The sequence below is a fragment of the Hyla sarda genome, chromosome 2, assembly GCF_029499605.1.
Source record: "Hyla sarda isolate aHylSar1 chromosome 2, aHylSar1.hap1, whole genome shotgun sequence".
Lineage (NCBI taxonomy): Eukaryota > Metazoa > Chordata > Amphibia > Anura > Hylidae > Hyla > Hyla sarda.
Window position 1 is genome coordinate 294,962,935 of NC_079190.1, and position 24,275 is coordinate 294,987,209.

Below are 24,275 nucleotides of genomic sequence, written 5' to 3' on the forward strand. Positions count from 1 at the left end.
AGGGGGTAAGTTTGAGATCGCTGGGGCCCCCTGCGATCTCCTGTACAGAGCGCCGACAGCCCGCGGGAAGGGGGCGTGTCGACCTCCGCACGAAGCGGCGGCCGACACGCCCCCTCAATACAACTCTATGGCAGAGCCGAAGCACTGCCTTCGGCAATCTCCGGCTCTGCCATAGAGATGTATTGAGGGGGGAGTGTCAGCCGCCACTTCATGCGGAGGTCGACACCCACTATCTGGCCGGAGAGTTGGGCCCCCATACCCCAACAGTCGGACCCCCGCGATCTCAAACTTATCCCCTATCCTTAGGATAGGGGATAAGTTTTTCACCACTGGACTACCCCTTTAAGGGGTTAAACAAAAATTACTACTGCACACAATAATAAATGCTACAGACAATAACCTACAACTATAACAACGGCTGGACACAATAAAGACAACTGCTATACAAAATAACTGCTGGACACACGGTAAATATCGGGTACGTAATACCGGCTGGAATAACAAACGTAACCGGTATATACCTGGATTTATTGGAACGTATTATCGCACTGCTCCCAGCTCTAGCGCCCCCTATGTGTCCGGCATACACACGACAGCGGGCGCCATATCACTGAGCCGCGAGGAGATGACTGCGTGAGGTGATGCTGTGCACGTGCGCTACGTGCCTCGCCAGCGGCTCCACAGGGACGAATGGGTGTGGCCTCGATCAATAAAGCTTGGGAGATGGGAGATAGGTGTTTATCTCGTCCTATCGCGGGAAGACGTGCACTGCTCGGCCTATGCTAATTCTATCGTGGGGGAGATGACAGTTTATATCGCGGTTTCCCAACCGGAGTGCCTCCAGCTGTTGCAAAACTACAACTCCCAGCATGCCCGGACAGCCGAAGGCTGTCCGGGCATGCTGGGAGTTGTAGTTTTGCAACAGCTGGAGGCACCCCGGTTGGGAAACACTGGCTTATATAAATGTGAAATGTTACATTCTGATGGAGATGTATCTGCTTGAAGTTCCATAGAAAGCTTTTACTACACGGGCTCAACAAGAGAACTTCTTATATAACACTACCTCCCCTGATATATAACGGAGTCTCTGCCTATATGAGAAAGTCTAATAAAATTGTAGGGGTCCAGGAACAAAATGACATCAGGGAATTTCTGTGTATGCAGATCACTGGATGCAAGTTTTTATTCTTTTTTTTTAGAAATTATTTTTGCTTAGAATGACCTCTCATTTTCCCAAATTTAGATTTTTAGGCTTCAATTTTCTTTCTCCTCCTGTTCAAGACACAGAACTTATTTTGTTGCAGGACAAGTAGTTCTTTTTACTCACACCCTTTAGTTTACCTTAAAGGGGTACTCCGGTGAAAACCTTTTTTCTTTTAAATCAACTGGTGGCAGAAAGTTAAACATTTGTAAATTACTTCTATTAAAAAATCTTAATCCTTCCAGTACTTATTAGCTGCTGAATGCTACAGAGGAAATTCTTTTCTTTTTGGAACACTGATGACATCACGAGCACAGTGCTCTCTGCTGACATCTCTGTCCATTTTAGCAACCATGCATAGCAGCTGTATGCTAAGGGCAGCATGGTGGCTCAGTGGTTAGCACTGCTGCCTTGCAGTGCTGGGGTCTTGGGTCCAAATCCCACTAAAGACAACAATAAATAAAGCGTTATTATTATTATAATAAAGTCGGCAGAGAGAACTGTGTTCGTGATGTCATCAGAGAGCATTCCAAAAAGAAAATAATTTCCTCTGTAGTATTCAGCAGCTAATAAGTACAGGAAGGATTAAGATTTTTTAATAGAAGTAATTTACAAATATGTTTAACTTTCTGCCACCAGTTGATTTAAAAGAAAAAAGGTTTTCACCGGAGTATTCCTTTAACCCCTTAAGGACTTAGCCCATTTTCACCTTAACCCCCCTTAAGGACTCAGGGTTTTTCTGTTTTTACATTTTAGTTTTTACCTTTAAAAAAAATCATAATTCTTTAAATTTTGCACCTAAAAATCCATATGATGGCTTATTTTTTGCGCCACCAATTCCACTTTGTAATGATATCTGACATCCCCCCTCCCTCCAGTTTTCCCTCTCTTCGCCGCTTCTAACTGGAGGGAAGGGGAATGAATATTCATAAGCGGTGCTGACGTCAGTGCCAGTTAACCTGCAGAAGCCCCGCCCGTGCCAGTTACAGCAAGATATACACATAGAATAAAACATAACATCAGTCATTTTACCCAGAAATCTACAGCGAAAGGGAAAAAAAATCATTGTACGAAAAAATTGAAGAAAAAACTCCATTTTGTAACTTTTGGGGGCTTCCGTTTCTGCGCAGTAAATTTTTGGGTAAAACTGACACCTTATAATTATTCTGTAGGTCCATACGATTAAAATGATCCCCTACTTATATAGGTTTGATTTTGTCGTACTTCTAGGAAAAATCATAACTACATGCAGGAAAATTTACATGTTTAAAATTGTCATCTTCTGACCCCTATAACTTTTTTTTTATTTTTCCGCGTATGGGGAGGTATGAGGACTCATATTTTGCACTGTGATCTGTAGTTTTTATTGGTACCATTTTAGTTTTGATGGGACTTTTTGATCGCTTTTTATTAATATTTTTATGGTATATGAAGTAACCAAAAATGCACAATTTTGGACTTTGGTATTTTTTACGCCATCGACCATATGGTTTAGCTAACCTTATATTTTAATAGTTCGAACATTTACACACGTGGAGATACCACATATGATTATTTTTATTCTTTATTACATAATTTTATTTTAAAAATAGGAAAAGGGGGATTTTAACTTACTTTTTTTACACTTTTTTTGGTCCCCATAAGGGGCTACAACATGCAGTCTTCTGATTGCATATACTGCATGGAGCAGTAAATCGCCAATCGGACGACGGAGAGGCAGGTGACGACCCTCTCGTTGCCCGGTAAGCTGATCAGGACATCACGATTTTGTCCCAATAGTCCCGATCAGCTCCGCTGAGCTGCCGGGACAGTTATATTTTCGTTTTAAACGACATGATCAACTTTGATCGTGTCATATAAGGGGATAATGCCGGGCATCGGCCATACCGGCGGTACCGGCATTAGCTGTGGGGTCCATGGATGCCTGTAGCAACCGGGGCCCACGGGGTTTAACCCGTTCTCCACTAGTGAGAACAGTTTAAACCCCGTTAATGGTATCAGGGTGTACAGGAACGCCCTGCGTCCTTAAGGGCTTAGGATTCCGGGCATACTTGTTCGCCCTGCGTCCTTAACCTGTTAAGGACCAAGGACATACCGGTATGTCCTGAGTCCTTTCCCTTTCTATAATGCGGGGCTACGGCGTGACCCGCGTCATAGCGGGCCGGGACCCATGGCTTATAACACGCGGCACTGATCGCGATGTCTTAAGTGAAAGTAAATCATTGCCAGTTAGCTCAGGGGGCTGTTCGAGATGTCCACGGTGAAATTGCGGCATTCCGAACAGCAGTGACACAGCAGGAGGGTCCCTTACCTTGCCTCCGGGTGTCCGATTGCCGAATGACTGCTCAGTGCCTGAGATCCAAGCATGAGCAGTCAATCGGCAGAATCATTGATCAATGGTTTCCTATGAGAAATCATTGATCAATGTAAAAGATCAGTGGGGGAGATTTATGAAAACCTGTGCAGAGGAAATGTTGACCAGTTGCCCATAGCAACCAATCAGATCGCTTCTTTCATTTTTCAGAGGCCTTGTTAAAAATTAAAGAAGAAATCTGGTTGCCATGGGCAACTGGGCAACATTTCCTCTGCACAGGTTTTCATAACTATCCCCCAGTGTGTGCATTGCAAAAAAAAAAGTGGAAAAAAAAAGTTAATAAAGATCATTTAAAGGAAAACTGTCAGATATTTTCTCCTGCACTATCCATGCATCGTTATGTTCTGACCCCTATAACTATTTAAAATTTTCCACCTAGAGAACTGTGTGAGGGCTGATTTTTTGGCTGACAGAATAACATTTTTGTGTCTTCCCATTGACTTCAATGGGAAGCTAAATCAGATCTCCAGCAGAAAATAGGTACCGTATTTTACGCTGCGGATCTGCTGGTGAAGGCCCACCCTATGCTGTCTTTACATGTGTCTGCTCATAGCGGCAATACGCCGCGACGAGCAGACACACTGCAGCGAAGAGCAAGTCGCATTATACTCGCATATCGCGGCCACTCTCCATGATCTGAGCTAGGCAGAGAGCTCCAACGATGTGCGAGTATACTGCGACTCGCACATCGCAGTGTGTCTGCTCGTAGCGGCGTATTGCCGCTACGAGCAGGCACATGTAAAGACAGCATAGAGCGGGCCTTCACCAGCGGATCCGCAGCGAAATCTGCTGCGAAAATCCGCTCGTGTGAATGTACCCTTAGGGTACGTTCACACGTACAGGATGTGGTGCATATTTTCTGCAGCTGATTTTGCTACCCATTGAAGTTAAAGGGTAGCAAAATTAGCTTCACAAAACATGCAGCAAAAATATGCCAATGGTAGCAAAATCGCTGCGGATTTTGCTACCATTAAATTCAATGGATCAGCAGAAAATCCGCAATAGAGGGAGATTTGCAGATTTTCCTTCAGACCCATTGAAGTCAATGTTAGCAAAATCTGCTGCAGATTTTCTGTAGCAAATTTCCTGCAGAATTTCTGCAGGTAATTCACCCGTGTGAGCGTACACTTACGGTGCATTCACATGAGATCCCATCCGCACCGTATATAGAGTTACGGCAGATATGAGCAGACACACACAGTAGCAGCGATAGTAGCAGCAGGGAGTTTGTGCTGCCGTATCTTAGTGTGTACGCTGCGGATGCGCTCCTGTGTGAATACACGCTTAGTACATTCACACATGCGTATTTTCTGCTTGCAGATCTGCTGCAGATTTGCTACCACTGAAGTCAATGAGCAGCAAAATATTCTGCAGCAAATCTGCAGCAAAATACGCACACGTGAACGCACCCTGAGGGTACGTTCCCACACGGCGTATTTTGCTGCGTATTTCCTGCGTATTTGGTGCTGCGTATTTTCCTACCCATTGACTTCAACAGAGAAAATAAAATACGCTGCAGCAAATACGCAGCAAATACACTGTGTGGGAATGTACCCTAAGGGTACTTTCCCACACGGCGTATTTTGCTGCGTATTTGGTGCTGCGTATTTTCCTACCCATTGACTTCAACAGAGAAAATAAAATACGCAGCAGCAAATACGCAGCAAATACGCCGCGTGGGAACGTACCCTAAGGGCTCATTCACACAATTGGATTTTAATACGGATTTTCCGCAGCTGATCGGTTGCTTTTTATTATCTGCTACTTATTTTCAGCTACTTATTTTCTGCTACTTTTTTTCTCAGTGACTTACCAGCAAAAAATAATTAGCAGAAAAAAAGCTGTACAAAATAAGCAGCTGAAAATTCGCAGCAAAATCTGCACTAAAATCTGCAGCAAAATCCGCTCATGTGAACAAGCCCTAAGGGTGTATTCACACATACAGTATCCTGAATCTACATATATTATACATATAAATTATTATATATTATATATATATATATATATATATATATACTGTATTATAAATATAAATATACAGTATATTTGATGCGCAGGATTTTATGCTGCAGATTATAATGTAAACTAAATGACTGAGCACAGCTTCAAATCCTGCGCATTGTATCCTGCGCATCAAATATGCACAGGATACTGTATGTGTGAATATACCCTAAGGGCTTGTTCACATGAGCGGATTTTGCTGCGGATTTTAGTGCAGATTTTGCTGCGGATTTTCAGCTGCTTATTTTGTACAGCTTTTTTTCTGCTAATTTTTGGGCTGGCTAAAGGGTTAACCAAGGCCTGCTCAGTCTACTGCCACTTTAGTGATGCCTGCTAACCAGAGCTTCCTGGTAGGTGCTTTTTTCTTCATACAGGTAAAATGCCTGCTCAGCCGATCACTGGCACAATGGTGACCCACCTCTCACGTCTATATGTTTTGCCGGTATGCAGGGACTGCTAGAATGGATCATACAGATAGTGCTTATTTTTATGCTAGCCTTTCAGACCAAGGATAAATTGCTCCAATTTTCCAGAAGACACCCGATGCTCCCCACTCCTTATGAGGATGTAAAGCTGTATGCAGACCTGTCAGCTGCCACCCTTCAGGCCCGGAGAGACTTTGGACCACTCACGTCTTTATTAAGAGACTTGGACTTACCCTACAGATGGGGATTCCCCACGAAGATCCTTATCACCCGCAACGGAAAGACCCATGCTTTCTCTTCCGTGGAGGAGGGTGTCGATATCCTTCGTTCGTGGGGTCTGCTGGAGGAAGATGGTGGCGAATCAAGACCCCGGCGAGGTCACATCTCTGACAGAGGACCTCAGCATTCCAGGAGTCCAGATGATTGATGTCCAGGCAGCGTGACGGTGCTATGCAGTGTATGATTGTATTTTTCTGTTTGCTCATTTCCCACTCCTGATATTTGACTTACTAAGTCTTCAGCCTAGTTGCTCTACTGTTCTTTTTACTTTTATTATTTCTTGTTATTTCTCAGTTGTTTTTTGTGACATCCCTGTCAGGAGACTCACCTATCCGCTTCCAATACACCTAGTATCAGCCACAAAAAATATCCGAATGTTCTTTACTCCACCTATAAAACTAAGAAAAGAGGAGTTTTGATTGCAATAGGTTCTGATGTTGCTCTCCAAATAATAACCCAGATAGTAGATCCAGCCAGCAGATACATCATCCTGGTATGCAAAATAGATGGTGTGGAATACACGATTGTAAATATTTATGCCCCCAACACCAGGCAAATAAGGTTCCTACAGAAGATATCCAACTTGATTGACAAACACAAACAGGGTGAACTTATCATCTGTGGCGACTTTAACCTAGTTGTAAACCCGCTATTAGACCTGTCTGATGGACACGCTAGGCGTCGTTCTCTCCCGAGTCAATTTCTCAGTGATAGGGGTTTATATGATATTTGGAGACTGCAACATGCCATGGAGAGGGACTACTCGTACTACTCACCCCGATTTAAGACATACTCTAGATTGGACATGATACTCACTAGTAGAGGACTGATTGACAGGGTTGAAACCTCGGACATAGGAGACATTACATGGAGTGATCATGCCCCAGTGACCATAACACTGACTGACCTCATCCCGAAACATAATGACTTTGTCTGGAGGGCCAACACTCATCTAATCAATCACTCCGAGCACTCTAAAAAGCTTGAGGAATCTCTTATTGACTATTTTACCTTAAACTCCACCCCCGATATAAACCCAACCACACTTTGGCAGGCCCACAAAGCTGTCATTAGGGGGACCTTTATACGACTAGGTACGATTCTCAAAAAGCAACGCACCGCCCTCATTGATGAGTCACTTGCGAAGATTACCACTCTTGAAGGTTTTCACAAAGCTTCTCCTACTGATGAGACGTTGTCAGCGCTTCTAGCCGAACGTCTGAGTCTTCGCCGGTTACTTCTGAATCAATGTGAAAGGAGCTTCAAAAAGTCAAGGCTTAAATTCTATTCGCAGGACAACAAAACTGGTGCATTTCAAGCCAAAAAACTTAAGCCAGCGTACTATAAACAACGTATCCCTCTGATCCACCATCCTGTCACTGGTCATCCTGAATTAGCCCCTAGAGCCATAGCTAATGCATTTAGAGATTATTATAATAATCTCTATAACCTGAACGGAGACCCTTCCACACCACAGCCAGACCCCCTTAAAATAGAAGACTTCCTGTCCTCTCTTAATCTGCCACGCCTCCCCGACCATGCTCTTGCCTCACTTAATTTACCGATCTCAGCTCAAGAGATCCTTGACGCCATCAAAAAGTTACCGGCCAATAAATCCCCTGGACCCGATGGCCTGCCAAACGAATACTATTCTAGGTTCACATTTGTCCTACTTCCTCATATGCTGAAAGTCTTTACCATGGCAATGGACTCTGGGAGTCTCCCTCAGGATATGCTCTCGGCATTAATCACCACTATTCCCAAAACGGGCAAATCCATGGATCAAACTTCCAATTTTCGTCCCATTTCTCTACTGAATGGAGATGTTAAAATTTACGCCCGCATCTTAGCTGCCCGACTTATGTCCATAATACCGAAACTCCTCCATGCAGACCAAGTAGGTTTCACCCAGGGCAGACAGGCCCCAGATAACACTAGAAGGGTAATCTCACTAATCCAACACTGCGAGCACTACAAGAAATCTGCTGCCTTTTTAACACTAGACGCAGAGAAAGCCTTTGATAGGGTGAACTGGCGGTATGCGTTTGCGGCACTACGTACATTTGGCTTCACTGGCCCTATTCTTTAAGCAATTGAGGCCTTATACTCCAATCCCACTGCAAGGGTTTTCACAAATGGTGTGCTATCCGACCAGTTCACCCTGTCCAATGGAACTCGGCAGGGATGTCCTTTCTCCCCAATTCTATTTAATCTCTCAATAGAACCGTTAGCACAAGCTATTAGGCTAAATGATCAGATCAAAGGAATCACTATAGGCTCTACAGTGCATAAGCTGGCATTATTTGCCGACGACGTTATCCTTACCCTGACAGATGTAGACACCTCATTGCCCCCCCTATTTGACACGTTAACGAACTTTAGCTCCCTTAGCTACTATAAACTAAACACTACCAAATCTCAAATCTTGCCCATTTTTCTACCTAATGACATTGTTTCCCCACTCAAAAACAAATTTCCATTGGATTGGCGGGACTCCTCATTACCATACCTGGGCATCCACCTTTCGTACCCTTCCTCTCTCCTTTTTGACAATAACTTTGCCCCTATGTCCAAAACCCTAGCTCAACTCATGCAACAATACTCTAAACTGACGCCGTCGTGGTTTGGCCGCCTGGCGGCATTCAAGATGATGCTCCTCCCTAAAATTCTTTACCTATTCCGCACCATACCCATTGTTCTTCCCAAATCCTACTTTACCGCTCTCAATAAACTGCTGTCCCAGTACATCTGGTTGAATAGGAGGCCTAGGGTAGCACGACAGGTTATGACAAAACACAGGTTGGGGGGTGGGCTAGGTCTTCCCCATCTAGAAGATTACTATGTTGCAAGCCTATTAGACCAACTACAACACTGGTGGTCTCCGACTCCTGGGAAACTCTGGGTGGACCTAGAGGCTGTCAGCTCATCGCCCCTTGCACTTAAATCCCGTCTACTAATACAGATGCGAGGGCTTAGGCCTCCACCATCGTATCTCACAGCCATCACCTCGACAGAGCGAGCTTGGTCATACGCTCTTAACCGAAGCCCTTCTAAAATCACTTGTCCGTTGAGTAATTTCCCGCTTACATATTTAGAAAACTTAATACCGAATTTGAATCTGAGCCTCTGGGGAACACATGGTATCTACACAGCACAGGATCTGATCGGCCCAGAGGAAGATGTACACTTCCCCTCCCTCCGGGAGAGGTTTCATCTACCCCACAGGGAGTTCTTTAAAGGACTCCAACTTAGAGACTTACTAACCCCTAGATTCATCCAGTCCCATACCATTCCAAAAGACATCCACTCATTCCTCAATAGAGATTCCTCTGCTTCTAAAGGGATCTCTTACTTTTACAATCTCCTACACGACAAAAAGACAATCATTAAGCACCACTTCATGACTAAATGGGAAACTGATCTGAGACAAGAATTTTCCATTGACCAATGGGCATCTGCGTTTTCCTGTTCTAGGTCCTTGTTTCGTTCTGTCAGTCACCAAGAGGCAATTGCTAAAACAATATATAGGTGGTACTACACTCCCTCCAGATTACACCTCCTAGATCCTACATGCTCTAATCTATGTTGGAGGGACTGCTGGATGGTGGGGACACTTTACCACATACTGTGGGAATGCCCTAGAATATCATCTATGTGGAATGGTGTTCAGCTACTGACCAAACGACTAACACATATCCACTCTAACCTGAGCCCTGCCATGACCTTACTGTTGATTGACATTGATACTCTACCCCCTGAGGTGAAGACCCCAATTGCCCACATATTCATGTCTGCTAAACTGCACATAACCAGGCATTGGAAAACAGCCAAGGTACCCTCCTTAAGCGAAGTTATAAACTCTGTAAACTTGACGTGTGACTATGAACGGTCTTTCTCATTGGCTCACAACACTCATACTAATTTCCTTAAACAATGGGGCAGCTGGATCTCGAGTCCCCACTATCCTAACTACCTCAGGGACCGAGTCAGTTGACTCCCCTTTTCTGTTTTGAGGAGGAACTCTGTCTTTTTTTTTCTTTAACCCTCTAATGTTCATATGTTGAACTCTAATGTTCATAGGATGAGCTCTAATTCTATCTGACCTGCTTAGGCCGTCGGCCTACATTTGATGGTTTATTCTTCTGTATGCTCTGTTACACTTGTTTTACAATGTGATATTGCATTTTAATGTTGTGCTGTACTTTGTCTTTGAAATATTTACAAAATAAAACTTTTCAAAATAAAAAAACCTGTCCAGAGGGAAAGTTGCTGAGTTGCCCGTAGCAACCAGTCAGATTGCTTCTTTCATTTTTAAAGAGGCCTGTGAAAAATGAAAGAAGGGATCTGAGTGGTTGCTATGGACAACACAGCAACTTTTCATCTGGACAGGTTTTGATAAATCTCCCTCTAAGGGAAGCATCACACGTGCCTTATTTTGCTGCATATTTGCTGCTGGGTATTTTCCTACCACTTAAAGTCAATGGGTAGCAAAATATGCAGCTGATTTTGCTGCGCATTGACTTCAATGGGTAACAAAGTAACATAGTTCATAAGGTTGAAAAAAGACCAAAGTCCATCAAGTTCAACCTATATCCCTAATGAGTCCCTACTGACTTGATCCAGAGGAAGGCAAAAAAAACATCATACTAGAGGTAAAAATTCCTTCCCAACTCCAATATGGCATCAGAATAAATCTCTGGATCAACGTTCTATCCCTATAGATCTAAAATCCATAACCTGTAATGTTATTACTCTCCAAAAATGCATCCAGACCCCTTTTGAACTCTTTTACAGTGTTCCCATGACCACCTCCTCCGGGAGAGAATTCCATAGTCTCACTGCTCTTACAGTAAAGAACCCCCGTCTGTGCTGGTGTAGGAACCTTCTTTCCTCTAGATGTAGAGGATGCCCCCTTGTTATAGATACAGTCCTGGGTATAAATAGATCATGGGAAAGATCTCTGTATGGCCCCCTGATATATTTATACATAGTTATTAGGTCTCCCCTAAGCCTTCTTTATTCTAAACTAAATAACCCTAATTCTGATAATCTTTCTGGGTACTGTAGTCCTCCCATTCCCCGGCTTACCCTAGTTGCCTGTCTTTGAACCCTCTCCAGGTCCACTATATCTTTCTTGTATCTTTCTTTCTTGTATCTTTCTTGTAACTTATTTCCTTGTTGTGGGCATCTATGCCCCTATTGATGCACCCCATGATTTTATTAGCCTTGGCAGCAGCTGCCCGACACTGGTCACTACAGCTAAATTTACTGTTAACTAAGACTCCTAAGTCCTTTTCCACGTCAGTCGTCCTAAGTGTGCTCCCATTTAATACATAATCCAAGCCCGGATTTTTCTTCCCCATGTGCATTACCTTACATTTATCAGTGTTGAACCTCATCTGCCACTTCCCAGCCCAAACCTCCAACCTAGCCAGATCCATTTGTAACAGTGCACTGTCCTCTATTGTGTTTACCGCTTTACAGAGTTTAGTATAATCTGCAAAGATTGCTACTTTACTATTCAACCCCTCTACAAGGTCATTAAGGAATATATAAAATAGAATAGGACCCAAGACGGACCCCTGTGGTACCCCACTAGTAACAGTCACCCAATCAGAATAAGTACCATTAATAACCACCCTCTGTTTCCTATCACTGAGCCAGTTATTTACACACATTCTCCCCCAGCCCCATCCTTCTCATTTTATGCACCAACCTTTTATGTGGAACTGTATCAAATGCTTTGGAAAAATCAAGATATACGACATCCAGTGATTCACCCTGGTCCAGTCTGGAGCTCACCTCCTCATAAAAGCTGATCAGGTTAGTCTGACAGGACCGGACGGGGGTCTGGGTAGAAAAATACGCAGCAGGAAATACACAGTAAAATATGGCATGTGTGACTTTACCCTAATGGTGCATTTACACTACGGAATGTGTGCTCCAAGAAATTCTGGGCAGTCATTCCGTGCACAGCAGTCACCAAGAATTGATGCTAGGACTGCTCGGACAGGTCCCATCACCGTTGATGGCAACACACATCCAAGCAGATCTGAGGAAAGAATGCACGTGTTAATTCCTTTGGCCGGAATTTAAATTTCTTCTGTGGAATTTTCTACTATGGATATTTAGCAGGGTGCATGGTGTAACAGAATCACAATGAAAACAATTTCTGCCTATTGACTTCATGGAGCGGAGCATTGAGGAGGACTGCGCGCATGGTAAGTGACCAGCGGCACGTCGTCTTCAGTGTTCCGACCTCCGCTCCTCCGGTCCCTGGACCAGGGGAGCGGTGGTCAGAACACTGAAGACGATGTGCCGCTAGTCACTTACCATGCGCACACGACCTCCTCGATGCTCCGCTCCACTCTGCTTTTCTCCTATGGGTGCATGCAGGGACGTCAGTGACATCCCTGTGTGCGCTACCTCCCGGCCACCCAGTGAGGCATACTGAGGCAAATAGGCATACAGCCTCCAGCCATACACTGTATATGGCTGAAGGTTGTATGTCTGTGGGGGAGCTATACTGCACCTAATGGGGGGAACTATACTGCACCTAATGGGGGGAACTATACTGCACGTAATGTGGGGGAACTATACTGCACCTAATGTGGGGGAACTGTACTGCACCTAATGGGGGGAACTGTACTGCACCTAATGGGGGGAACTGTACTGCACCTAATGTGGGGGAACTGTACTGCACCTAACGTGGGGAAACTGTACTGCACCTAATGTGGGGAACTATACTGCACCTAATGTGGGGGAGCTATACTACACCTAATACGGGGAACTGTACTGCACCTAATGTGGGGGAACTGTACTGCACCTAATGTGGGGGAACTGTACTGCACCTAATGTGGGGAACTATACTGCACCTAATGTGGGGGAACTGTACTACACCTAATGTGGGGAACTATACTGCACCTAATGTAGGGGAACTATACAGCACCTAATGTGGGGGAACTGTTGGGGGTGGGGGGTAACATAATGAAGTGCTCCGTCTTCCAGGCAGCCTTAATCTGGCCCTGACTAGGGGGTATTTTTTAGGATATGGAGGATGACCTTCTGCCCACGTATTTTTGGGAAGCTGAGAAAAGAAAACCATAGGACACTTGCTACACACGGAATCTCCACCTAGAATTTTCATAGTGTGCATGGGACCTTACAAACAAAAGCATAACAATGACAATGCTATGAAACTGTAAAAAATGGGTGGGGCACAAAAGGGCAGTTTTGCACAGGGCATCATGCATTCTAATGCCAGCCCTGGATATCTGTACCAGCTTCCTAAATGTGGATGGTTCTATTTTACTGTCCTTTAGATTACTTGTGGCCAATGAAGTTCTGTTAGTTATTCACCAGGGCCACACTTGGTGTATGTCATACGACTTGTGTTACTAGTGGTACCGGGATAGGACCAACCATCGCTGATCTTCAGCACATAATAGGAGGCGGTCCCCGAGAGCCGTCAGACACGCCCAGCCTGAGACGGAGCTCCACCTCCACTGGACCACGTGACTCGCTGACAAGCTAAATGTAGACAATGAACTCCCAGACCTAGGTAGTAAGAGACGCCTCTCTCCCAGCCTGACGTCTCTGCCGCTGCCGACCAATCGGGCTCCAGAATAAGGCTCTTTAAAAAAAGTAGACCCGGCGATGGTGTGGCAGTCAGCTGTGTACGGATCCATCCGCCCATGTAAACATAAGGAGTAGATCCCACAGTTGGAAACCAGTTGGTCGAGCTGAAAAGAAATCTGTCAGTTGTGGAGGCAGGGCCAATGGCTGTTCGGAGGAGGCACCAATAGAACACAGTATGGAGGCAACCCAGTCTATATGCTTCACTCCCCCTTCACTACTAGCGATGCTGACAAATACGTGTGTGAATAAGCCAAGCGGTACCGCAGTAGTCAGACATTATTAGTAAATATTCGAGTCTACATAGCTGGGACCCACTGCCTTCCCCTGTGACCACCGGCAACGGCATTGATCACGTACACTGAATAATAAACCGTGTGTGTTTAGCTGACATTGGAGGGGCACTTATATATATATATATATATACATACACATAAAATCATGACACGGCGGTTCACCAGCAGCGGGCAGCACTCGCAGCCTGTCCTGGGCGCCCATTGATTCATAACACTCAGCTCTGTTGACGTGACCCGAGCGCACACTGGGACTATTTGTCTTCTGCCACCCCTACTCCGCGGATGCACACCTTTCACTTGGCTGTGCTCCCTGCGGCCTCGCTCTCTCGTTCTCTGTCGGTTGGTTCATCTTGCTCCGCCTACCTCGTGGACTGCTCACCCGGTGTTCCCGGGGTCTCGGCTTCTCGGTGGAGACTGGTCGGTTAGCGCTTCCCTGATTGAGGTTACTTCCTGGCGAGATGGAGTTCGTACCCCCGCCGGAGTGTCCGGTGTTCGAGCCCACCCGGGAAGAGTTCAGGGACCCCTATGCCTACATCAACAAGATCCGACCGATCGCCGAGCGCACGGGCATCTGTAAGGTCCGACCGCCACCGGTGAGTATGGGCAGGGGGTGGACACGCGTAGAGTGGGCTCCGCTCAGCCCGTCAGTCACCTGCCCATCACTCCAGCTCAGGGTCCAGGTGGCCCCCGGTGAGTGCACACAAGCCACAGGAGAGCCCCGAGGAGCGGAGACGTCATCACGGCTGGAACCCATGTTACCTCCGCTGACGGGATATTGGGGCGCAGTGTGAGGCGAGCCCCTGGAGCCTGGGGAAGGCAGCCCCGCACTTCATGTTGAGGTGTAAACTCTCGGAAGTCTTCTCCCCTAATATAATGGAGAGTGTACCTGAGACAGCTCGGGGGGCCTACAGGAAGTCTTCAATATGGCGTCCGAGACCCCAATCCTTTGTGTGTGCTGAGAGGAGGGGGGTGTGTGGGGGGTTACCCTATCATAACATGACACCACAGAGCTTGACACCGCAGCACTAACCTCCATATTACCAGGGAAAGTTCCCCCCAAACTGCAGCCTGCGTCCTCCTCCTGCCACCAAGTGTGACAAAGACGGGCAAAAGTGTCAGTGCTGTAAGATGGTGCCCCAGTGAGGGCAGCCATGGGAGCTGTGACAATGCAGCAGTGGCCATTTCGTGTTCACCACAGGCAGCAGCTCTTACATGGAGCCCTATTGGCATTGTCCTGCCAGGGGGCACATTCTCCTGTTGCTGACATGAAAGTCCTCCTGTATGGCCCCTGCAATATGGAGGCTGTAGTAGAGGAGCCTGCATCCTGCCCCCACTGTGTGCCTTTGTGCCTTTGGCTAGCATGTTTGTGTGCTGTGCCCTCTGTGGGTATATAGTGATATTCCACCTAGTTCCCATTCCCTGCCTATTGTATGTTCCTTTCTCCTGTATGGTAATCCCATTACACAAGGATACATGAAGATCACACCCTGCTGGTTAGCCATCTTTAAAACTTCTCCAAGCCTAGTAAACAGCCCCTTACTGTGTTCTATCCTGGAAGGTTATCCATCTCCTGGCATACATATTTCATAGAGCAGATGAATCAGTGACATTAATATCCCCCTATTAATGATTTGTCTATATGCTGTATGGAAAGACTTCAATACATGTAGTATTATGGCAATCCTTTAGTTTTGCCAGTAGTAGTTTTTCTTTCAGCAGCCATCTTTAGCTTTTCAGGGCACAGCAGGCAGACCCTCAGTTTACACTGGATTCTGGAGCATTCTTCTGGCTCTACTTTAGGATGGCAGTGCAGGGAGCAGGTTATGGGTGACTTTGGGGCTTTTGTGTGAGGCATGGGCAGAAGTGCATCCTCAGCACAGGATTACAGCAGCTCCATATTGTCATTGTAGTGTTTTTATGACTGAGCTGCAGGATGTGGTAATTGGAGTGGTCAGACCTTGGCTTGCTTCAAAGACTAAGCTTGTAGTTCTAGGCCATCCATGTTTTCTGACTGCCTCCTCCATCTTTCTCATTCAGCCCTGTCCACCATTTTACACACAGCCACACAAGCTGATAGCAGCAGAGATGCAGCATAGAAAGTTTCCTATATTGCCTGACACAACCATCTTCATGTCACATGTTGACTTAAAGCTGCATAAATGTACACTTTATTACCGTAACCACAACCTAATCGCCACCTGCTTTTCCAGCTTTTACCTGACTTTTTTTTATATATTTTTTTGGTGCAGAGAAGATATTTTACAACAAAAGCTAGTGTTGCTGAAAGTGTTTCTTGTGTTTTTACCTGTAAATTAGTTTAGTCTTTTGTAAGCATTTTATTTTGTTATAGCTCTTAAATGAAAAAGTGGATTGATTTCCACATGTTAAATAGGGTGTCCACGCATAATCTCCTTTGATCGGACGTTGAAGGGGTTGTCCAAGCATGCTCTCCATCTGATCTCCAATCAAAAGGGTTGTCCAAGCATACTCTCCATCTGATCTCAAATAGAAAGGGTTGTCCAGGCATACTCTCCATCTGACCTCAAATAGAAAGGGTTGTCCAGGCATACTCTCCATCTGATCTCAAATAGAAAGGGTTGTCCAGGCATACTCTCCATCTGATCTCAAATAGAAAGGGTTGTCCAGGCATACTCTCCATCTGATCTCAAATAGAAAGGGTTGTCCAGGCATACTCTCCATCTGATCTCAAATAGAAAAGGTTGTCCAGGCATACTCTCCATCTGATCTCAAATAGAAAGGGTTGTCCAGGCATACTCTCCATCTGATCTCAAATAGAAAGGGTTGTCCAGGCATACTCTCCATCTGATCTCAAATAGAAAGGGTTGTCCAGGCATACTCTCCATCTGACCTCAAATAGAAAGGGTTGTCCAGGCATACTCTCCATCTGACCTCAAATAGAAAGGGTTGTCCAGGCATACTCTCCATCTGACCTCAAATAGAAAGGGTTGTCCAGGCATACTCTCCATCTGATCTCAAATAGAAGTGGTTGTCCAGGCATACACTCCATCTGATCTCAAATAGAAAGGGTTGTCCAGGCACACTCTCCATCTGACCTCAAATAGAAAGGGTTGTCCAGGCACACTCTCCATCTGACCTCAAATAGAAGTGGTTGTCCAGGCATACTCTCCATCTGACCTCAAATAGAAAGGGTTGTCCAGGCATACTCTCCATCTGACCTCAAATAGAAAGGGTTGTCCAGGCACACTCTCCATCTGACCTCAAATAGAAAGGGTTGTCCAGGCACACTCTCCATCTGACCTCAAATAGAAGTGGTTGTCCAGGCATACACTCCATCTGATCTCAAATAGAAAGAGTTGTCCAGGCATACTCTCCATCTGACCCCAAATAGAAAGGGTTGTCCAGGCATACTCTCCATCTGACCTCAAATTATAGTTTGTCTAGACCTACTCATAACATAGTCTGACATTAAAGGTGTTATCCAGGTATCCGATCTGACATTAAAGGCTTTGGCCTGGTGTGCTCTTCTATTTGATCTGACATTAAAGGATAATTCCATTTTTATTCTTTCTCACCATTATGCTTGGGCTACCAGAATAAAAAATAAAATAAACATTAACTTACCTTCCACTGGTGCTGCCAATATTGCCATCCTCTGGCCCAGTGCTCCTCCGGCTTTTGGTGCCTGACATGTCACACTGCAATTTCAGCTTTTGGTGGCCGGCACATCACACTGTGGCTCAGCTAGTCACCAGATGCAGCAATATCCCGCCTCAGCCAGTGTCATGTAACAGGCCTGGCCTTCTTTCTGGTGCCCAGGCATGTTACATGACACTGCCACTTATCTATCACCAGCCGAGGCAGGACATCGCTGCGGCTGGCGACTAGCTGAGCCACAGTGTGATGTGTCGCACACCAAAAGCTGAAAGAAGACTTGCCCCGGAGGACTGGATAACGATATTGGTGGCAGAAGGTAAGATGATGATTGTGTTTTAATTCTGACAGCCTGGGCATAATGGGTAAAAACAATTCCCTGGAGTTCTCCTTTAAGTTGTTACATTTTGGAGACAACACAGCATTGTGCATGGATTGCCTTAGGCCTTGTTCACACCGCCGTCAAGCTCCATAAGGTGGAGCTCTGTCGGCAGTTCTGTCAAGTTTAGCGGAGGAAAAAACGGTGCAAGCACAGTTAATGGGTCGGATGCAAATGGCTGTGTGAACCTAGCCTTACTTAGAACACACAAGCACAGTACCTGCTGATTGCCAGATGGTTGCCTTTACAAACTTACCACCCAGTGTGCAGTTGCATCTTTCTGTCTCATGTAAGGTCTGGCAGGAAAGTACCTGGGCAGTAGGGATCGACCGATTATCGGTATGGCCGATAATATCGGCCGATAATCACGATTTTGGGCATTATCGGTATCGGCAATTACCTTGCCGATAATGCCCCCCGCGACCGATAATCACGATTTTGGGCATTATCGGTATCAACAATTACCTTGCCGATAATGCCCCCCGCGACCGCCGCACCGCGACCACCCCCCGACCCACCGCGTCGCACCCCCCACCGCTGGGCGGTATACCGGTATGGATTTTTGCCCATACCGCTATAGCGGTCGGGCCCCTCCCCCACCCTCCGAGTCAATAAAAAAAAAACCCGTAATGGGGGTGGTCTGGGCCATCCATCCTTCCTTCCTGTAGTGTCCGGTGCCATTCCGGGTGGAGGGTGCACCGGTCCGGGCTGTCCTTCTCCACTCCGGGCAGGCTCCGGCCTAGTACGCTGCATAGGCGCCGTTACGCCGTGATGTCAGGTGCGTCGCTGCGCATGGGCGTCACCGCGTAGCGGCGTCTATGCAGCGTACTAGGCCGGAGCCTGCCCGGAGTGGAGAAGAGGACCCCCGGAGAAGGACAGCCCAGACCGGTGCACCCCCCACCCCGAATGCCGCCGGACATTACAGGAAGGATGGATGGCCCTGACCACCCTGACAGGTAGGGAAGAGAAGTGGGTGGTGGCGGCCTATGGCACCGCAAAAGCCACTGCAGTGCATTGATTTAAAGCGCCCGCAGCGGTGTCGAGGGGGGATAAATAGCGGATAACTTATACCGGAATATCGGTATAAGTTATCGGCTATCTGCCCTAACCTCCACCGATTATCGGTATCGGCCCTAAAAAAATATCGGTCGATCCCTACTGGGCAGTCCCTTAAAATTAGTTGACCATATATATAGTCTGGTTTGCCTCTGGCTGTTGTATCTTACATAGATGTTACAGCAAAGACAAAAAGCAATGTCCAGCATGGAAGTTCAAGCAATTCTCATAAGTTAACTTCTGAGAATTGCTTGAACTTCCACGCTGGACATTGCCTTTTGTCTTTGCTGTTACTCTGGATCGAGGGTCCGGTCCTAGTTTTGTGTTGTGGAGTGGGCGAGAGGGAGAGCTGTGTCTACCATTGTTTGCCTTACATAGATGTTGTAGCGAAAGCTACTTACATTTTCAGTGGTTCTTCCATATATCTCCTCCCCATCTCATCCATCCATTGGAGGATGAAAGGAAGAGAGCCGATTTTGGTGTTTAGAAGCACCACCAATTTAACTTGCACTGTGAAAAAGCAATAAATGTTAAAAGGGTATTCCATCCCCAAAAAAGATTAGAAAGGGACTCTGATTAAAAAAAAAAAAAAAAAAAAAATCCTCAGTGCTGAGCTGACCTGACCATGCAGGAATTGCCTTGCTCAACCCATCTCTGGCTACACTGGTGACCTACCTTGGCCAGTGATTGGTTGATCAGACTGTACTTACAGGGTTGATATGTCGTAGGAACCAGGATACATCTGAACAATAGCTGCAGGAGATCGGAGCAGGTGAATGTTTTTTTTTTTATATTACTGTGTTATTGTCTAAAAAATTTTTTTTCTACAGCTGGAATATCTCCTTAACGGTATGTTCACACATACAGAATCTGCTGCATATTTTCTGCAGCTGATTTTGCTACCTATTAGTAGTTGAATGGGCACTGTCAGATACAAGAACTTTCTATGTTTTACATCTTGGCTTTAAAAATCATGGCTTTGTCCAAGCATAAGCGCAGGCATGACCAAAGTCCTGTAAGTGAGGGTGAGCTAGCACTCCTCTGTTCTCTCTCCTGTCTGATAGTACTCCTCTGTGCTCTCTCCTGTCTGATAGTACTCCTCTGTGCTCTCTCCTGTCTGATAGGACTCCTCTGTGCTCTCTCTCCTGTCTGATGGCACTCCTCTGTGCTCTCGCTCTCCAGTCTGATGGCACTCCTCTGTGCTCTTGCTCTCCTGTCTGATGGCACTCCTCTGTGCTCTCGCTCTCCTGTCTGATAGGACTCCTCTGTGCTCTCGCTCTCCTGTCTGATAGGACTCCTCTGTGCTCTCGCTCTCCTGTCTGATGGCACTCCTCTGTGCTCTCGCTCTCCTGTCTGATGGCACTCCTCTGTGCTCTCGCTCTCCTGTCTGATGATCAGACCCACCTTCACTTACTGGACTTTGTTTATGCCTGTGTTCCAGCTTGGACAAAGATATGACTTTATAAGCCATGATTTCTATAAAAAAGGAAATAAAGTTTTCTTATGAAATATATTAGAAAGGTTAATGTTTTGCCAAGATGTACAACATATAAAAGGTTTTTGAATCTGACCATTTAATGGGTAGCAACTAGAGATGAGCGAACTTGCAGTAAATTCGATTCGTCATGAACTTCTCGGCTCGGCAGTTGATGACTTATCCTGCATAAATTAGTTCAGCTTTCAGGTGCTCCGGTGGGCTGGAAAGGGTGGATACAGTCCTAGGAAAGAATCTCCTAGGACTGTATCCACCTTTTCCAGCCCACGGGAGCACCTGAAAGCTGAACTCATTTATGCAGGATAAGCCATCAACTGCCGAGCCAAGAAGTTCGTGACGAATCGAATTTACTGGAAGTTCGCTCATCTCTAGTAGCAACATTAGCTGCAAAAAATATGCATCAGATCCTGTACGTGTGAACATACCCTTGTGGTGGGAAATTCTTTCAAGGGGTTGTTCCATCTGGGCAACTAATCTTCTAAGGTTAGATTCATATGCAGTGACACAGAAACTAAATATACCCTATTAAAGGTGGTGGGGTATGGTGGGCACAATTGTTATATAGGGTGACTCGTTTCTCCTGCACAATGTGCTGCAGGATAAACCTAATTTTACATGGTACCAATTTCTGTAGAGGAGTGATCTCCAAACTGTTGACCTCCAAATGTTGCAAAACTGAAACTCCCAGCATGTCCGGACATCCATTGACCTCAATTTTGTCTGGGCTTACTGGAAGTCTGTTTTTGCAACATCTGGAGATCCAGTTTGGAGAACATAGGGCTCTTTTCAGAGATGTGCAGTAGAAGAGACTATTGCCACACACACTTACCAGTGTTATCTCAAAGCCAAAATATGTAATTTTATACAATGGAAGGATTTTTTAATGCTTTTACCGGAAAACTAGTGTACTAAAAGTTTTAGGTATTTGTGCAGCACTCAATTTTTTGTGCAAAACACAGTAAAACCTGAAAATGTTTGCACAAATAAGTGCTTGCTCAAAAATTGCTATCATTTTTCACCAAAACCTACACCGAATCCACTGATAGATTTACCCCAGTGTTGCATTGTGCCTTGAATTGACGTCTTAGAAAAAATGTATTTGGGCATTTTATAATTTTTTTTTACTTCCCATACCTAGATATCAAGATATTTTGTCCCACTAAAACCTCATTAAACAGGCTCTACATTGAGTCTTCCCTCCTAGACACAAATACGTTGGCAGAATCTCAAGTCGGACGACTTGAGCGAGGCCCGCAATAATGCGAGCACAAATACTATGGCAGCCAAGTTTGAGATTCTGCTAATATTGGTGCCTCAGATGCAGGAATCGTAATGTGAAAACAACCCTACCGTAGATGTAAACTTTGTGTTCACTGCCAATACGGAAAAGCCAAATCTACCACTCTGATTCTTATTGGTTGGATTTCACAATAGTAGAAATCTCTACACTTGCTAAAGGATCCAGTCAGCAGAACTAAGCTGCTAGACTTGCTTGTCTGCTGACACTGAAAACAATAGGTTGAGATTTGGGATGTCATACCAAGGGTTTAACAGCAATATGTAAATACAAAGGCATTGGCTTTAAATTACTCTTACTTTATATGATGTAACAGAGAAATCGAACCCAATCATAGGACAACACTATCAATTTGGCAGCTTGTACATTCAATAAAGTCTGTTCCTGCAATGATTTTATAGGAGGCAATGAATATTTTCCATATAGCAAGTGCTCGCTCCAAACCTCACTACCTCCGTTGTGCTCAGGCTGTGGGGTAGCGCCTCCCCTCCTTCAGTACAAGCAGAAAAGAGTAATCCGGCACCAACGGCAGGTAAAAGGATCCAATTTATTGAAGCATAAAAATACACAATGGGCACAGCAGCCTACGCGTTTTGGACAAGCATGTCCTTAGTCAAGGAATATTGTTGCTTTTTCAAAAATAGCCACAGCAACTGAATAGAGAATTGCCGGTCTCTATGTAGAAGAAACGTACTGGGGAATTTTTGCTAATGCTCCAACTTTTGATTTATTAATATGCGGATATTTAGGGATTGTGTATGCTGTGCATTGTGTGACAGCTTGGAATTGCACCACAGATGTAGAGTAGAAATTGCAGAGTATGTGACTACATGGGATTTTTGCCTTGTTTATAGTTGAATACCAAGCTGTAGGCTCAAAGTGCTTCTCTGGCTTGGCTGCTTCTTGCCTATATTAGTATAGAGTTGTGATCTGTGACTACAGATAAGCTACATTGATTATATGGGAGGTCTGAGGTAGTCTGAGACATACCCCTGCCTCATCTTTGGTTAAGGTGTTGTCTGTCTTTCTCCTTACCTCTTTAGAATGGCTGCTATGAAGAAACTATAGAATTGACGTAAAGAGTATTGGCTCTACGTAACCAAAATAATAAACCTATCGCAGCTAAACTATTAACAATTGTGAAGATAGGTGCCTAAAACGTAGCTTTTAATATATATTAATAAAACAACACCATCAAAGTCAGTGTATGTGTTTACTATCACCATTGATAAAATAATTATAATATGAGTTCCCACGGTCGGACTCTGACAATGACTGTAATCTTGAACAACAAACTGATTGTAGGTATTAACCCCTACTACTTATAGAGCCATCCAACGCGTTTCTGTCTTGTTAGTCAAATACGCAAACATGAAGAAACACAACTTTAAAATAGAGCACAACAAAGGCAAAAGGACTATTAGTCTGTTAGAAAAAGATGCTTATCAAGTATCTGGCATGCAAATGCTGGGGTTATAGTGCCTTAGGCCCTATTAGATGGGGGCAATTACCAGCCAAATTGGCCCATATCGCTCTAATAGTTTGTTTGATGATCGCTTTGTTCTGACCTGTCAAAAAGGTTGCTCTTCACCACACATCTCCCCGTGTAATAGGGTAACCAACAACTGACAGCAGTGGTCCAGAGAGAAGTTATGCAGACCTCCCCGCATGATAGTCAAGCCTTGTAATAGGCTCCCTTAAATGAGCTCTGGTCTACAAGATCTGTGCTCATGTAGAGCATACATCAGCTTATCTAGAAAAGGGCCCTTAAGTTATCTGTACACAGCATTTTGTGCAGTTGGTTACTACACAGCAACATTTTTTGTTTGTGTGGTATTGCAATGTGCTGTGGTAAGTACACTCAAGGCATATGCTTATTAGCCTAAGGGTACGTTCACACGAGCGGATCCACAGCGTACTTTACGCTGCAGATCCACCGCTGAAGGACCCTCTGTATTCTGCCTTCACATGTGCCTGCTTGGAGCGGCAATACGCCGCTACGTGCAGGAATGATGTGCGAGTCGCCGCGCATGTGCGGGGTACTTGCACACATTGCGGCTGCTCCCCCTTCTCAATGAGCCAGGCCGAGAGCTGCTGCGATGTGCGAGTGTACTGCGCATGCACGCGGCGACTCTCACATCACAGTTTCTGCACTTAGCGGCGTATTGCTGCTCTGAGCAGGCACATGTAAAGGCAGAATACAG

At 45.3% G+C, this 24,275-nt stretch overlaps 1 protein-coding gene across 4 annotated transcripts in view; it reads left to right on the forward strand.

The window, feature by feature from the left end:
- Positions 1 to 13,428: 13,428 nt before the first annotated feature.
- The window catches only part of KDM5B (lysine demethylase 5B), a 110,878-nt gene continuing 100,031 nt past the window's right edge, over positions 13,429 to 24,275 (forward strand). Inside the window, exon 1 of one of the 4 annotated variants that reach the window (XM_056557536.1) lies at positions 13,429 to 14,091. Coding sequence is in view for 3 of the 4 variants with exons in the window: in XM_056557535.1 (XP_056413510.1) it covers positions 14,670 to 14,804 (135 nt within the window). In the remaining variant the exon portion in view is untranslated. The other 3 variants (XM_056557533.1, XM_056557535.1, XM_056557537.1) reach the window with 3 other exon arrangements.